Here is a 17838-nt window from a genome sequence, read left to right as displayed (position 1 = left end):
TGTGTGTGTGTGTGTGTGTGTGTGTGTGTGTGTGTGTGTGTGTGTGTGTGTGTGTGTGTGCATGATCGTGTGTGTGTGAGAGAGAAAGCGTCTGCAGGAGAGACATTTGATTGTGTGAACTGGCAGTAGGAAAATGGTGGCATGTCTATTTGTATGACTTGCTTGTACTTTAACCTGAGGGGGGAAATAGCTGGTTTGGCATATTTCTCCAAGAAAGTGTGTATGTGTGTGTTTATGTACGTGTGAAAGGGAGGTAAAGTGAGCTCGGCACTCAAGGCCAGTGACGGAATTGAAGTGAACACATTGACAAGGGATGAAATGTTTATTTCCTTTGTACGATTTCTGTCAGGATGCATCAGTCACGCTGGGAAAAATTCCCCCTCTCACTAGCCATGGCTTGCACACACACACACACACACACACACACACACACACACACACACACACACACACACACACACACACACACACACACACACACACACACACACACACACACACACACACACACACACACACACACACACACACACACACACACACACACACACACACACATGCATATACATACACACACACTCTCTCTCTCTACTTGTTTTCAAATAATTTACTATTGAAATGCAATTGTGCAACAGCTCCAGTCCGTAAATCTCTGTATGTTACTTGAAGGGCATATACAGTAAGATAGTCATCTTAATAACCATGACTCTCTGTACACTGCATCTCTTTCTACCGCTCTTGCCCACTGGAAATAATAACGTATTTGTTTTCTTTCAGATACTTTGAGCCTTTCATCAAACATTTTGCTGCGGTGTGCTCTAATGAACACAACCCAGGTCTAGTATTGGTATCACGGTCAACGTCTATACTCACGTTTTGACATAGGGGTCCGAGAATCCGTTGACGTCCATGGCGGCTAGGTGGGCGCAGCGTCGCACACCCACACAAAGCCCTCCGTGGGCCATCTCCTTGGCCTCCCCTTTGGCCTTATCGACCACACCGGACGTGGGGAGGAATTGCAGGCAGAGCAGCAGACGACCCCTCTCCTCCAGACTCCTCTGCTGTTCACTCTCCCACTGAGGGAAAGGGGACATTGAGGATGAGGAAAAAGTGGTAGAGAAAAGGAGAGAGTGAGAGATAGGAACAGATATAGAGAAAAGGATAGAGAATGAGAGAGAAAGTAGCAGAGAAAAATAAAAATAAAGGATAGAGTGAGAGAGAAAAGGAAAGAGTCAAACCAGGGGCTGCTATCATCGCCCTCTTAAATGAGCGAGTGCCAAAGAACTGTTGAACTTTTTACGTTGTGCTCTTCAGTATTTAGGCCAACAGTCTGTTGGGATGACTGTGTATTGACCTTTTGTGTCTGTACTGAAGGCACTTAAGTTAGCAGTGACAGCATTTGTCAGACACGATGTTGACATAGCAACTACTAGCTGAAAGGACCTAGCGGCACGTTTTTGGGAAAAAGGACGTGCAAGGTCAAAAAAAGTTAGCAACTACCAGTCAATGAGAATTATACCACAGCATTGTTGAATACTCGTTTCTGATTGGTTAGACCATACTTGCTACAAAGTAACAGAGCCCTAAACCAACAAACCAAAATTGGATACACTGTAAACGCAGGTCCAACGAGGAAGAACTTAGCTAGCTAGCATTGATTTGTTTTTGCAGAGACATATTTTTTTGGAGCATCTGATGACCTAACGTGGTGAGTGATGGAAATGAATTTCTCTGGTCCCTACTGTTGCAGTCATGGTACAAGTGGCTCTATGCTGTCAAATACTCCCACATTTTGACCAGCTGTTTTCAGAAACGGATCTTTTTTAATTCGGTTGTCATATTGGCAGGTTTGCTAGCAACAAACTAGTTGTGTTTGATATGCAATGCGATCTCCTCGTAACGAACAGTGTTGAGTGTCCTGAAGTGAAGGCAAACTTTTCTGGCTACGCCAGGCAAAATTGGGCATTATCAGCTCATTGTTATGGATGTATCCAAATTAACGTCATTAGAAAACAGCTACTTTGTTGTTATTCTGTCTGCAGAGGTCGTGACTGTGTTAGCCGTAGCTAGCTGGCTAGCTAGCAAGCAAGGGATAAGAAGATTGCCAGCGAGCATGGCCACAGAACATAAAGAACGAACGACTGGATCGCGTCCATAAGTATCAAACTAACTGAACAAATGACTTGTTCGCGACTCTAGCAACCAAAAGATGAGAAAGTATGAATTAGTTTATAAAAATGAAAATATAAACATAATTTTTCCCCCTACTGGTAAATGTGTGCTTTCATCATATTGTTTTCTCTAGCAACTGTGGGTGGTATAAGCGGGATAAACGGCTCTGTTCTGTACATTACCTTTGAAAAATTTACTCTGCAATGGGTACTCGGTCCTGCCTCGTCCCTCTGCGTTGTCCATTATTTCCAAGGTAATGTACATGACTTCGGCGTTTATCCCTTACATAAAGTATATTTAATACTTATGGATACAGTATCATATTAGCATTTCTTTGTTGTTGCCATTGTCGAATTACTGCATTGGGACATTGTCTTCCAACAGGTGCACCACTACTACGCGTTGCTAGTGCAGACAAACACGTTATCTGACATAAGACAATAGCCTTTGGGTTGAAACATGTCCATGTCAGTACATTCAATACAGTGTCGCTCTGAACTTCATTCCATATTTTTTTATTACATATTGTCCCTGTACGTGTCCTATCTTATGCATGGACAGACTTAGTGATTTGGGGTTTTATAGTAAAGACGTAATTTAACAGTAAACATGTATTACCTTTGACTACCAAATCACTTCAAAAAGTAGGTCACACGTTCATCCAAAATAATTCCAGCAACAGTGCACTGTGCACCCGCCAACTTTCCTTCAATTCCTTCAACTTTCCTTCAATTCAGTGTCTGAAACTAAACTCAGCAATAAAAGAAACGTCCCCTTTTCAGGACCCTGTCTTTCAAAGATAATTTGTAAAAATCCAACTAACACAACTATCCAACTTCACAGATCTTCATTGTAAAGGGTTTAAACACTGTTTCCCATGCTTGTTCAATGAACCATGAACAATTAATGAACATGCACCTGTGGCACTGTCGTTAAGACACTAACAGCTTACAGATGGTAGGCAATTAAGGTCACAGTTATGAAAACTTAGGACACTAAAGAGGCCTTTCTACTGACTCTGATAAACAGCAAAAGAAAGATGCCCAGGGTCCCTGCTCATCTGCGTGATCGTGCCTTAGGCATGCAAGGAGGCATGAGGACTGCAGATGTGGCCAGGGAAATAAATTGCAATGTCCATACTGTGAGACGCCTAAGACAGCGCTACAGGGAGACAGGACGGACAGCTGATTGTCCTCGCAGTGGCAGACCGCGTGTAACAACACCTGCACAGGATTGGTACATCCGAACATCACACCTGCGGGACAGGTACAGGATGGCAACAACAACTGCCCGAAGGGATCACTAAGAAGTTAAGTTTCCTGAAAATAAACGCAGTTGATAGTGAGAGGATGTTTCTTTTTTTGCTGAGTTTATCTTACCAGGGAAAGCATCCAAACGAGGGAAACAGCGCCCCTCTGTCTAACTATACTGTACACTGACTGTAAAAAACAGTAGGAACACCTACTCTTTCCATGACATAGACTGACCAGGTGAATCCAGGTGAAAGCTATGATCCCTTGTTGATGTCACTTGTTAAATCCACTTCAATCAGTGTAGATGAAGGGGAGGAGACAAGTTAAAGAAGGATTTTTAAGCCTTGAGACAATTGAGAAATGTACTCTGTATGTTTGCCATTCAGAGGGTGAATGGGCAAGACAAAATATTTAAGTGCCTTTGAACAGGGTATGGTAGTAGGTGCCAGGCACACTGGTTTGAGTATGCTGATGGGTTTTTCACGCTCAACAGTTTCCCATGTGTATCAAGAATAGCCCACCACCCAAAGGACATCCAGCCAACTTGACACAACTGTGGGAAGCATTGGAGTCAACATGCGCTTTCAAAACTTTGTAGAGTTCGTGCCCCGATGAATTGAGTCTGTCCTGAGGGAAAAGGGCGTGCAACTCAATATTGTTCCTAATGTTTTGTACGCTCAGTGTATGTAGGCCATGTATCTGATGCTGTCTGGCCAAAAAGAGTATGGCACGTCACGTTAGAGTTCTTCATGGGTCCAAAATGTTGGACCCGATATGCATAAATGTATTTGTTTAATATAGCGACTCATTCCGAACGGACCCGAGGCCAACTAGACCAGTTCCGTATAGACCTGGTCTTATCCGAGTGAAGTAAACAGCGGAAAAGTCAATTTTTAAGCTACTTTATTAACCGTAGCTGAAAAAGCGTGAGGGACAGAAGGAACAGAAAGGTGGTGTTGCCCATTTCCCTTTTCCCTTTTTTTGTGAACAAAATGTGCAATGCATTTTCCCGAACTGTGAATGACAGCAATACGCAACAAAGCGTCTAGTCTGCCGGAAAACCAGACGAAGAAGAAGGAAAATAAGGAAAGGAGGTGCCACTCTAGCAGGCAGAGCATGGTGGGGGGGCTACTAGTATTATTATTTTTTTATTATGCCCAGCTCACAAGGCCCCTGATGATGCGAGGCCTGAGGCAACTGCCTTTTCCGCCTAGTGGTAAGTCCGCCAGTGATCGATCTTATGCTAGTGACAAGCTCAATTTCCCCTCTGGGGATCAATAAAATTGATCTATTCATTCATCCTCTTGTGTGTCTTATAGACTGACTATTGTGATGGAAGAGTCTGATCGCAAGTACAGCACGGTACGCATCATGGCACATCACATTAAGATTGACGGATGAAGGAATAGAAAAGAAAAGCGAGGGAGCAGCCACTCAAAGAAGCTAAGAATGATGAGATGCAACATCTCAGGGAAGCATGAGTCACTCCCATGGCCACAGGCAGAGCCGAGCTACATGCATGTATTAATAGTGAAGCATACATTCGTCTGTATTCCACATCCATTTTTACCCCCTTACATGTATGTCTATTTTGTGTTATTTTTGTGAGTGCATAAATTTGCCAACCTTTGATTAGGGCTGTTACAGTGACCATACTACCACCACACTGGCATTCACGAGTCATGACCACAGTCAAATTCCACATGACCTTTTAGTCAAGGTAACTAGGCTTCTCCAAGTTCTGATGCTGCTGATGGTTATTGGTAACATACCAAACTTGCTAACTACCTGGTACTCAGCACTCTGAGCACTCTGGTAGTCAACAGGAAAAACAGAACTAGACCATCATTTGTGCCAGGTGTGATATCCCTCCTAAATTGCTCGTTCTAATGTTCCTATCGACTCAGTAAGACCAGCAGGCTAGTCTTTAAAAATATATATATTTTATTGGTATGTAACTGTTATGAAAGTTGTATTGTCAATTTTGTTTCGTATTTAAACGCTACTTTAAACGTGTACATGTGTCACGCCCTGACCATAGTTTTCTTTGTATGTTTTATGTTTTGTTTGGTCAGGGTGTGATCTGAGTGGGCATTCTATGTTGTATGTCTGGTTTGTCTATTTCTATGTGTTTGGCCTGATATGGTTCTCAATCAGAGACAGGTGTTTTGCGTTGTCTCTGATTGGGAACCATATTTAGGTAGCCTGTTTTGTATTGTGGGTTGTGGGTTATTGTCTATATGTTAGTTGCTTGTGTCTGCACGTTTTATATATAGCGTCACGTTCGTTTGTTGTTTTAGTAAGTTTGTCAAGTGTTCTTCGTTTCTTCTTTAATAAATAGAAGAATGTATTCACTTCACGCTGCGCCTTGGTCCTCCTCTCTTTCTCCCGAAGACGATCGTGACAGAATAACCCACCATCAATGGACCAAGCAGCGTGAAATGGAGGAACAGCGCTTTGTGGAGAAATGGACTTGGGAGGAGATTCTGGACGGTAAGGGACCCTGCACAGGCTGGTGAATATCGCTGCCCAAAAGCTGAGCTGGAGGCAGCGAAAGCGGAGAGGCGGCGGTATGAGGAGGCTGCACGTAAGCGCGGCTGGAAGCCAGAGAGGCAGCCCCAAAAATGTATTGGGGGGGGTGGGGTGGCACACGGGGAGTGTGGCTAAGCCAGGTAGGAGACCTGAGCCAACTCCCCGTGCTTAACGTGGAGAGAGAGCGACCGGTCAGGCACCGTGTTATGCGGAGATGCGCACGGTGTCCCCGGTGCGCAGGCATAGCCCGGTGCGGTACATAACAGCACCTCGTATCGGCCGGGCTAGATTGGGCATCGAGCCAGGTGCCATGAAACCGGCTCTCCGCATCTGGTCACCAGTGCGTCTCCTTGGGCCAGGGTACATGGCACCAGCCCTACGCATGGTGTCCCCGGTTCACCAGCACAGCCCAGTGCGGGCTATTCCACCTCGCCGCACTGGCCTGGCTACGGGGAGCATTCAGCCAGGTAGGGTTGGGCAGGCTCGGTGCTCGAGACCTGTGGTGCGCCTCCACGGTCCGGTTTATCCGGTGCCTTCTCCACGCACCAGTCTGCCTGTGACAGCCCCTCGCACAGGCCCAGTACCACCAGTGCCTACACCACGCACAAGGCTTCCTGTGCATCTCCAGTGCCCTGTTACGCCCTGTTTCTCCTCCCCGCACTCGCAAGGAGGTGCGTGTCCCCAGCCCAGTACCACCAGTACCAGCACCACGCACCAGGCTTATAGTGCGCCTCGGCAGTCCAGTATGCCCTGTTCCTTCTCCCCGCACTCGCCTTGAGGTGCGTGTCCCCAGCCCGGTACCACCAGTTCCGGCACCACGCACCAGGCCTACAGTGCGCCTCGGCACGCCTGAGCTGCCCGTCTGTCCAGCGCCGCCTGAGCTGCCCGTCTGTCCAGCGCCGCCTGAGCTGCCCGTCTGTCCAGCGCCGCCTGAGCTGCCCGTCTGTCCGGAGCCGTTAGAGCCATCCATCAGTCAGGAGCCGCCAGAGCCGCCCGCCAGTCAGGAGCTGCCAGAGCCGCCCGCCAGTCAGGAGCCGCCAGAGCCGCCCGCCAGTCAGGAGCCGCCAGAGCCGCCCGCCAGTCAGGAGCCGCCAGAGCCGCCCGCCAGTCAGGAGCTGCCAGAGCCGCCCGCCAGTCAGGAGCTGCCAGAGCCGCCTTTCAGTCCGGAGTCGCCTTTCAGTCCGGAGCTGCCCCTCAGTCCTGAGCTGCCCCTCAGTCCTGAGCTGCCCATCAGTCCTGAGCTGCCCGTCAGTCAGGAGCTGCCCGTCAGTCCGGAGCTGCCCGTCAGTCCGGAGCTGCCCCTCAGTCCTGAGCTGCCCGTCAGTCCGGAGCTGCCCGTCAGTCCGGCGCTACCCCTCAGTCCGGAGCTACCCGTCAGTCCGGAGCTGCCCCTCAGTCCGGAGCTGCCCCTCAATCCTGAGCTACCCCTCAGTCCGGAGTTGCCCGTCAGTCCGGAGATGCCCCTCAGTCCTGAGCTACCCCTCAGTCCGGAGCTGCCCCTCAGTCCGGAGCTGCCCCTCAGTCCGGAGCTGCCCCTCAGTCCGGAGCTGCCCCTCAGTCCCGAGCTGCCCCTCAGTCCGGAGTTGCCCGTCAGTCCGGAGATGCCCGTCAGTCCGGAGCTGCCCCTCAGTCCGGAGCTGCCCCTCAGTCCGGAGCTGCCCCTCAGTCCAGAGCTGCCCCTCAGTCCTGAGCTGCCCCTCAGTCCTGAGCTGCCCGTCAGTCCAGAGCTGCCCGTCAGTCCTGAGCTGCCCGTCAGTCCTGAGCTGCCCGTCAGTCCTGAGCTGCCCCTCAGTCCTGAGCTGCCCGTCAGTCCGGAGCTGCCCGTCAGTCCGGCGCTACCTCTCAGTCCGGAGCTACCCGTCAGTCCGGAGTTGCCCGTCAGTCCGGAGATGCCCGTCATTCCGGAGATGCCCCTCAGTCCTAAGCTGCCCCTCAGTCCGGAGCTGCCCCTCAGTCCGGAGCTGCCCGTCAGTCCGGAGCTGCCCCTCAGTCCGGAGCTGCCCCTCAGTCCGGAGCTGCCCCTCAGTCCGGAGCTGCCCCTCAGTCCGGAGCTGCCCCTCAGTCCGGAGCTGCCCCTCAGTCCAGAGCTGCCCCTCAGTCCAGAGCTGCCCCTCCGTCCAGTGGCGCCCTCTAGGATGGTCTTCAGTCCGGGACCCACTGCAAGGGTCCCCGCTCCAGAGGCGCCACCAAAGCGGGTTATGACTATGGTGGAGTGGGGTCCACGACCCGCGCCGGAGCCGCCACTGCGGACAGATGCCCACCCAGACCCTCCACTATAGGTTTAGGTTTGCGGCCGGAGTCCGCACCTTGAGGGGGAGGGGGGGGGGGGGGGGTACTGTCACGCCGTGACCATAGTTTGCTTTGTATGTTTTATGTTTTGTTTGGTCCGGGTGTGATCTGAGTGGGCATTCTATGTTGTATGTCTGGTTTGTCTATTTCTATGTGTTTGGCCTGATATGGTTCTCAATCAGAGACAGGTGTTTTGCGTTGTCTCTGATTGGGAACCGTATTTCGGTAGCCTGTTTTGTATTGTGGGTTGTGGGTTATTGTCTATATGTTAGTTGCTTGTGTCTGCACGTTTTATATATAGCGTCACGTTCGTTTGTTGTTTTAGTAAGTTTGTCAAGTGTTCTTCGTTTCTTCTTTAATAAATAGAAGAATGTATTCACTTCACGCTGCGCCTTGGTCCTCCTCTCTTTCTCCCGAAGACGATCGTGACAACATGACACTGCAACAAAAATTTCCCCATAGGGACAATAAAGTCAGTAAGTAAGTAATTGTCCCTCTAACAACATCAATGCAAATGTATTTTAAAAAATCAGGCACTTCATGAGAGCCCATGAGCTCGTGTTGGGCAACATTTCTATAGCCTAAGCAATTGCGTGAGAAAACAGACTTTTGATGGCCTCTATTAAAAAGAGGAGGATTCCATCAGCTTTCTATAGGCTAGGCCTATTATATTTATTTCTCAACTTTCCAAATATCAAGCACATTTCTAAGCTTTACAACAGGAGTATAACCTACCTGGCTGGCATGAAAATAAGCCATGGGAAAATCCATATAGATGACATGCATTTTTTCCCCTCTGCCCCTGTTCTGAGACAGGTGCATGATAATGGTCCATTCTAAATCAAAACAAATGTCATACATATAATATTTAGTATATGTAAAGACAAGATTCAATTCAGAATAGTCTGATGGGTGACACTATTAGCCTATCACTTGTTTGAAGAGTGAGTACTACTTTTTATATATATATTAAAAAAAATACAAATAATTTCGAAATGGCAGCTCTGCTTCTAGCTCCTAAGCAACTTTGCAGGATATATTTTCCTTACATTATTAGCCCAGAATGTTTTTTGTGTTATTACATACAGTGGGAAAGGAGGTGTATAGGGGATGGTGTTCCCACCGTGACTATTTAAACCTACCCAAACCAAAAACTGTGGATAGATGGCAGCATTCGCGCAAAACTGAAAACACAAACCATCGCATTTAACCACAGCAATGTGACTGGGAATATGGTTGAATACAAACAGTGCAGTTATGCCCTCCGTAAGGCAATCAAATAAGCACAACATCAATACAGAGATAAAGTAGAATTGCAGGTCAACGGCTCAGACACGTGACGTATGTTGCAGGGACTTCAGACAAGAAGTCTCTTCTTGTTATTGGTGTCCTTTAGTAGGGGTTTCTCTTCAGCAAATTGACCATGAAGGCCTGATTCACACAGTCACCTCCTGAACAGTTGATGTTGAGATGTGTCTGTTACTTGAACTCTCAAACATTTACAGTATGTGGGCTGCAATCTGAGGTGCAGTTAACTCTAATGAACTTATCCTCTGTAGTAGGGGTAACTCTGGATCTTGCTTTCCTGTGGCGGTCCTCATGAGAGCCAGTTTCATCATAGCGCTTGATGGTTTTTGCCACTGCACTTGAAGAAACTTTCAAAGTTCTTGACATTTTCAGGATTGATTGACCTTCATGTTTTAAAGTAATGATGGACTGTCATTTCTCTTTGCTTATTTGAGCCATAATATAGTCTTGTTTTTTTTACCAAATAGGACTGTCTTCTGTGTACCACCCCTACCTTGTCATAACACAACTGATTGGCTCAAACGCATTAAGAAGGAAAGAAATTCCACAAATGAACTTTTAACAAGGGACACCTGTTAATTGAAATGCATTCCAGGTAACTACCTCATGAAGCTGGTTGAGAGAATGCCAAGCGTGTGCAAAGTTGTCATTAAGGCAAAGGGTGGCTACTTTGAAGAATTTCAAATATAAATTAAATTATTTTTTATTTGTTTAACACTTTTTTGGTTACTACATGATTCCATGTGTTATTTCACAGTTTTGATGTTTTCACTATTATTCTACAATGTAGAAAATAGTGAAATAAAGAAAAACCCTTGAACGAGTAGGTGATTCCAAACTATTAACTGGTACTGTATATATATATTTTTTAAATATATTTTCCTTCATTATTTTCCACTAACCCTAACACCCCTCCCCTAATTGGAGTAAACTAATGGACAACAACACTTAGGCTTCTACTTCCTGCTTATAGAGTGCATCCTGTTTCGATTGATCATCCTTGAGATGTTTCTACAACTTGATTGGAGTCCACCTGTGGTAAGTTCAATTGACTGGACATGATTTGGAAAGGCACACACCTGTCTATATAAGGTCCCACAGTTGACAGTGGATGTCAGAGCAGAAACCAAGCAATGAGGTCGAAAGAGCTTTGAGACAAGATTGTGTCGAGGCACAGATCTGGGGAAGGATACCAAAAAATGTCTGCAGCATTGAAGGTCCCCAAGAAAACAGTGGCCTCCATCATTCTTCAATGGAAGAAATTAGAAACCACCAAGGCTCTTCCTAGAGCTGGCCGCCAAACTGAGCAGTCGTTGGAGAAGGGCATTGGTCAGGGAGGTGACCAAGAACCCGGTGGTCACTCTGACAGAGCTCCAGAGTTCCTCTGTGGAGATGGGAGAACCTTCCAGGATAACCATCTCTGCATCACTCCACCAATCAGGTGTTTATGGTAGAGTGGCCAGACAGAAGCCACTCCTCTGTAAAAGGCACATGACATCCTGCTTGGTTTGCCAAAAGGCACCTAAAGGACTCTCAGACCATGAGAAACAAGATTCTCTAGTTTGATGAAACCAAGATTGAACTATTTGGCCTGAATGCCAAGGGTCACGTCAGGTGGAAACCTGGCACCATCCCTACGATGAAGCATGGTGGTGTCAGCATCATGCTGTGGGGATGTTTTTCAGTGGCAGGGACTGGGAGACTAGTCGGGATCAAGGGAAAGATGTACGGAGCAAAGTACAGAGATATTCTTGATGAAAACCTGCTTAGAGTGCTCAGGACCTCAGACTGGGGCGAAAGTTCACCTTTCAACAACCTGAAGCACACAGCCAAGACAACACAGGAGTAGCTTCGGGACAAGTCTCTGAATGTCCTTGAGGGGTCCAGCTACAGCCCGGGCTTGAACCCAATCGTACATCTCTGGAGAGACCTGAAAATAGCTGTGCAGCGACGCTACCTATTCAACTGAACAGAGCTTGAGAGGATCTGCAGAGAAAAATGGGAGAAACTCCCCAATTACAGGTGTGCCAAGCTTGTAGCGTCATTCCCAAGAAGACACAAGGTTGTAATTTCTGCCAAAGTTTGCTTCAACAAAGTACTGAGTAAAGGGTCTGAATGTCATATTTAAGTTTACATTTTTTTAATGTTTTGAAAGTTCTGAACCTTTCTATTCTCATAGTTTCTAAAGATTGTAAATTAAAGACAAACATTTTTGTTAAAAGTGTTATTATATTTTTGAGCGATTGACTTTGACTTTTCAAGTCACCCAGTAGTGCTATCTGCAGAGTTAGCGCCAGGTAAATGTTTCACTTCTTCAACCATTCCTGCAACCAAAAACAAGCGACATATGGTCAGTACCAAAAAACAAATGATCTAATGATTCTGTCTCTTCGTAGCGAAATCTGCAGAGCTGGGATGGTTTTATCCCCCATTTATATAACATTCTATTGGTGGCAAGAATTTTGTATAATAATTGAAATGGAAAAATTCAACGTTTTGAATCCGGTGTTGCTCAAGCCAACACGGCCTTTAAAAGACAAGCGCCGTGCGATGTTGGCACAGCACAGTTTGTTTGAACCATGGTCAGACAGACAGAGGCGAAGGGGTGTTTTTGGTGTACCTCTCTCAGGTAGCAGGAAATGCCTCTCAGTGCCGCACTCATTGCAGAAGGGGAGGGAAGCTGGAGAGAGAGGGAGAGAGAGAGAGAGAGGAATAAAGATAAATATAGCTGCGAGCAGCAATGAACACGGTTCACAACTATCTTCCTTTATGTGCAATCAGTGAAAGCATTAGCGTGTTTATCTCTCAGTATCACAAGGATGACGCAAGTGAAGTTTAGTCTGTGCTGTAGGTTCGTTATCTTAGAATGCAGCTTGTAATCATTCTTAAAGTCATTACTTAATTCTGCTTGTGTAAATGATTTCAATCTCAGTCGGTTCACTCCACATTAGCATTCCAAAATACTTAAATATACCCTCACAACTGTCGTATCCTGACAGAGCAAGAGGCAGGACTTCCGGTTTCATATTTTCCCAAATAAAATCTCCACTTTTCACTACGTTCAGACCACATATAGTGCATTCGGAAAGTATTCAGACCCCTTCACTTTTAACACATTTTGTTACGTGACAGCTTTAGACTAAAATTGATTAAATTGTTTTTTTTTACCCCCCTCATCAATCTACACACAATACTCCATAATGAAAAAGAAAAACAGGTTTTTAGAAATGTTTGCAAATTTACATAAGTATTCAGACTCTTTACTCAGTACTTTGTTGGAGCAGGTTTGGCAGCAAATATAGCCTCGAGTCTTTTTGGGTATGACGCTACAAGCTTGCGATACCCGTATTTGGGGAGTTATTTAGACAGGTGTGTGCCTTTCCAAATCATGTCCAATAAATTGAATTTACCACAGGTGGACTCCAATCAAGTTGTTGAAACATCTCAAGGATGATCAATGGAAACAGGATGCACCTGAGCTCAATTTCGAGTCTCATATCAAAGGGTCTGAATACCTTTGTAAATAAGGTATTTCCATTTTTTAAATAAATTAATACATTTCTAAAAACCTGTTTTTCACATTATTCGTCAGCATAATTTAACAATCCTTTGCATTAGACAAAGTCCACTTGATCAAGTGTTATTGCTCTAGTGTCCTATGGTGCCACTGGTGCCAATGACATTTATAGTGCCGCCATCTAGTCTGGTGCAGCCATCTAAGGTAGCAGTGACTTACTATTCACACAGCTTATGTTTTGAATGCGGCAACTATTAAAGACTGACGTAATGAGTAAATACAAAACCTGGAGGGAATCTGACATATGGTTAATGAGGAGAAGATGATTGCAGATGACTTTGAGCATTAGCGTTACATATGCAAACAATTAGTTGTTTCTAGTTTCCTTGTTTTTTTAGACATCCATACCAAATTCAGTTTGACTTTCAGACATCCATGATAGCGATGATAAGTTTCAAGTTGATAGGACACTGTGGAGTGGATTAACATTGGTTTAAATGGACATGTCAAATCGGATTTTTGATAGGTCAATAACTCAGCCATCTTTTGACCAAGATTTTCTTTAACCAAGTTAAGACATGTACCATGGGCCTACATTCCAAATTGGTGTCTTTTGGTCCTATGGTTCATGAGAAGACGTATGTGCTAATATGAATCCACTGGTATTGTGTGGCCATCTTTGAATGTTATTGAACATTATTTTCTCGAACTCTTTAGTGACTATTGTGAAATTTTTAGTCAATCTGACTTTTAGTCCATGAGAAGATGTTTTGTGATTATTTTAAGCATTACAGTTACAGTCAAAAAAGAGAACTGTGACCCTAAAACGTTTCAAGTTGATAAGCCATTGTGAAGTGGATTTACAAAGGATTTAAATGGACAGGTAAAATCTGATTTATAAATAACTCAGCCATATCTTACCCAATCCTTTAGCTTTTCTGAAACTAAGTTGAGAGAAGAATGAGAATACGTTTTCAAAAATGTTCAAGATGTAGGAAAATCTATCTTGAGAGACCTTTGGGTCCTTGAGGCAAATTTGTTCAGCATTTCAAGTCTCTAGGTCTAAAGAGGCGACGGATTTGAAGGTTTAAGTGAGACTGCTTATAACAGCACCTCATAGGCCAATCAGTGCCATTATTTTTGACCAAGTTACTCATGACCTCTAGTGTCTGTGTGCCAAATATATATATTTTTTCACTATCTTTGCTTGAGTTATTTGACCAAGTCAAGGGAAATGAAAATAATAAGAATTCAGAGAATAACAATAGGTTTCACAGCTTTGCTGGGCACGCAATATCAAGTGTGTCTATAGGCTATTTCATGTGGTCTCAATAAGGATCCATAGCCTATAGGCTACGAAGTGCGTGCTCAGAGAAGCACGGAACAAAGTTATCTTTCTAAGATATCTGCTGGGGTGGTCTAACTAAAACTAGGCAGCATTACACACTGCAAAGGATATTCCAACCCTGAGCCCCGGGCTGCTCTGCTCTTACTGATCAAAAAAGTTTTTGTGTGCTGCCTAACCAATGGCTGTGCTGTGTAGATCTACGGTGGCAGTTCAGGAGGAGAGTCAAAGGCTTCTTTTGATTTTTGGTGGCTATTAAGCCTTGTCCAAAAACGTGCGTGAAGACTGGCCTATAGTTTATGTTCTGTTCAGTTTGAAAAGAGAGTGCGAAGGGGAGGACCGGAGGTCATCTTTGATAGCTTGCTACTACTATAATTGATTTTATTAAAAACAATATGTTTCTTGCCCATTATGTATTTATCAGAGTTATTGACCTCACAATAAGACAGATTCGAATCATTTACATTGCGGTGCTGAAACTTGAAGCAGCAGCAATCAGAAATGGACAGCTCATAGTGCTGAAAGAAGGCAAATTCGACTAGGCATTTCAACCGTCTTCATTTTAATTAGACTACTAACAACAAGAGGGCTTTGTGTTGGAGCCTATTTTTACCTATTAAGAAATAAGAGGTAAGCCTAAATGTTTGACAGATGAAATTAAGCTATAGGCTGATATAACCATAGATTTGTCGGTCAGTTCCTCCACCCACTATTCACTCTTAAAAAAGCCTACCTCTGTGTCAGTGAACGGCTGTTAAGTTAAAACCAGGACTCGAATTGAGGGGGTATGAGAGGGTATGCCATAGGCCTACCTTATTTTAAATAAAATGTCAAAAAGCACAGGCCTACCCCTTGTTAGCTTAAGATTTTGAAGAAAATAAAACAGATCTGATTATATAAAATGATCTATAACAGCGCTTTGGTCCGCAGTGCTTTATTCTAGAAACAAGCTGTAAAATACCCGGGAAAGACGTGACTTTGATGCATATGGGGATATCATTGTTTCGTTTATTTGACATTCAGAGGCTGAGCTACAATGTCCTATAGCCGAGGAGACAAAAACATTTACTTTGCTTGGAAGTATTCTAATTCTGTCACTATCAACTGATTAAGCTATTCACTTTCTGTACAATAGAAGATGCTTAAACCCAGACAGCTTTTAGGGAAACACCTGTGATCTTCTCTCATTGGGTTACGCAACTGAAGAAGTGTAGCCAGCAATTAAAGCTTACATTTTTCTGCAACGGTAGGCGTACTCTGTATGGGGTGGAAAGTTAGGCCTAACTTTTGGAAAGTACCATGCTCAGATTCCAAATTACGTTTCTGTCACGCCCTGATCTGTTTCACCTGTTCTTGTGATTGTCTCCACCACCTCCAGGTGTCGCTTATTTTCCCCAGTGTATTTATCCCTGTGTTTCCTGTCTCTCTGTGCCAGTTCGTCTTGTATGTTTTCTATTCTCTTTTTCTAGTCTTCTCGGTTTTGACCCTTGCCTGTTTTTTCTGGACACGCCTGCCTGACCCACCTGCCTGCCCTAACATCAAGCCTGTCTGCCACTCTGTACCTCTTGGACTCAGAATCTGGTTTTGACCTTTTGCCTGTCCACAACCATTCTCTTGCCTACTCCTTTTGGATATAAATAAACAACTAAGACTCGAACCATCTGCCTCCTGTGTCTGCATCTGGGTCTCGCCTTGTGCCGTTATAGTTTCAGATTGAATTATTTGCAAACAGGGACAATTTAGTTCCAAACAAGACACACTGATTTGGCATTTGGATAAATATGATTAATATGAACACATCGGCCTCTGTCTATTCTTAGCCTGTAATTTCCATAATTTGTCACACTGATCTGGTTCACCTGTCTTTGTAATTGTCTCCACCCCCCTCCAGGTGTTGCCCATCTTCCCCATTATCCTCTGTGTATTTATACCTGTGTTTGTCTGCTGCATGTTTGTCAAGTCAACCAGCGTTTTTGTGTCTCAGCTCCTGCTTTTCTTAGTCTCTCTTTTTCTCACCCTCCTGGTTTTGACCCTTGCCTGTCTTGACTCTTAGCCCGCCTGCCTGACCACTCTGCCTGCCCCTGACCATGAGCCTGCCTGTCACGAATCCCGCCGAAGATGGTGCCTCTTCTTGTTCGGGCGGCGCTCGGCGGTCGTCGTCGCCGGCCTACTAGCTGCCACCGATCCCCTTTTCTGTTTCAGTTAGTTTGTCTGATTAGTTTCACCTGTTTCTTGTTTGGGTTTTGTTTCGGGCTATTTAAACCCGGTAGGCCCGCCAGCTTTTGTGCGGGCTTGTTTTTCTGTTCATGGTGTGTGGATTATTGTGGATTCCGCTTTTCTGTACAGTTTCGTCCTATTTGTTGGACTGGGTATTTATGAGCCCTTGTGTTTGGCGTGACAGTTACTCTGTTCTTGGAATAAAGATCCACGTTTTGAACTACCCTGCTCTCTGCGCCTGACTCCTCCACCCACTACTCCTAGAAGCCTTTACACTGCCTGCCGATCTGTACATTTTCCCCACCTCGATTATTGACCTCTGCCTACCCTGAGCCCGCCTGCTGTCCGGGAACCGTTGCCCCACCTCTGGTTTACTGACCCCTGCCTGCCTTGACCTGTCTATTGTCTGCCCCTGTTGGATTATTAAACCATTGTTAATTTGACGTTGTCTGCATCACTGTTTTACCGTCACACCTGATAATTTGTGTGGTATTAAAAAATATTCTGCTTATATTGTGACGACCCTCCCACTCTGTCTGCGGAATTCTCTCTTTGCTCTTGTTTTCCTTAATAGGATGTCGGTAGGCGGAGCAAGGAGGGTCGTCAGGAAAATGGGATAAATACACCTCTTCCCCATTCATTGGGGAGACTCTCTCCATGCAGACACTGATAGATTTTGGTTGTGGCCGTTTTTGTTTGCGTTGGCACCTTCCTCTCTCATTATCACATTTATGCACGCAACCACTCACTTACACTACTGATTACTGACTACACACACCATTGTTAATTGTATTTAGTTTACTTCAGTTAATAAATATATTTTGTTATTCCTTATCTCCACGTTGTCTCCCTTTTTGTTACGAACTTCGAGCCGGTTCGTGACAATTTGTAAAATGTTTCAGAATTGCATGAAAGTTTTATAAAAAATGTTTTTTTCTCAGACCAGCAAATACCATGATCGATTCATGTAATACTTTTACTATAAAGGAGATTTTTCCACCCCTACTCTTTTTTTTTACCACTTTTTCTCCCCAATTTCATGGTATCCAATTGATAGTCTTGTCTCATCGCTGCAACTCCCGTACGGACTCGGGAGAGACGAAGAGCCACGCATCCTCCGAAACACAACCCAACCAAGCCGCGCTGCTTCTTACACAATGCCCACTTAACCCGGAAGTGACCGTGGTGACCATGTCAGGGTGCAC

At 45.1% G+C, this 17838-nt stretch overlaps 1 protein-coding gene across 6 annotated transcripts in view; it reads right to left on the bottom strand.

The window, feature by feature from the left end:
- LOC139569638 (double C2-like domain-containing protein alpha) overlaps positions 1 to 17838 on the bottom strand; it is a 79389-nt gene that overhangs the window by 13467 nt on the left and 48084 nt on the right. For all 6 annotated transcript variants that reach the window (XM_071391039.1, XM_071391040.1, XM_071391038.1 and 3 more), the window contains exons 7-8: positions 12175 to 12234; positions 874 to 1076 (exon numbers count right to left, since the gene is read on the bottom strand). In XM_071391039.1, the coding sequence (XP_071247140.1) occupies positions 874 to 1076; positions 12175 to 12234 (263 nt within the window). The remainder of the gene's footprint in view (positions 1 to 873; positions 1077 to 12174; positions 12235 to 17838) is intronic.

This window comes from Salvelinus alpinus, chromosome 3 (assembly GCF_045679555.1).
Source record: "Salvelinus alpinus chromosome 3, SLU_Salpinus.1, whole genome shotgun sequence".
Classification (NCBI taxonomy): Eukaryota; Metazoa; Chordata; class Actinopteri; order Salmoniformes; family Salmonidae; genus Salvelinus; species Salvelinus alpinus.
The sequence above is the reverse complement of the archived record's forward strand: the minus strand, read 5'-3'. Positions and strand labels throughout refer to the sequence as shown.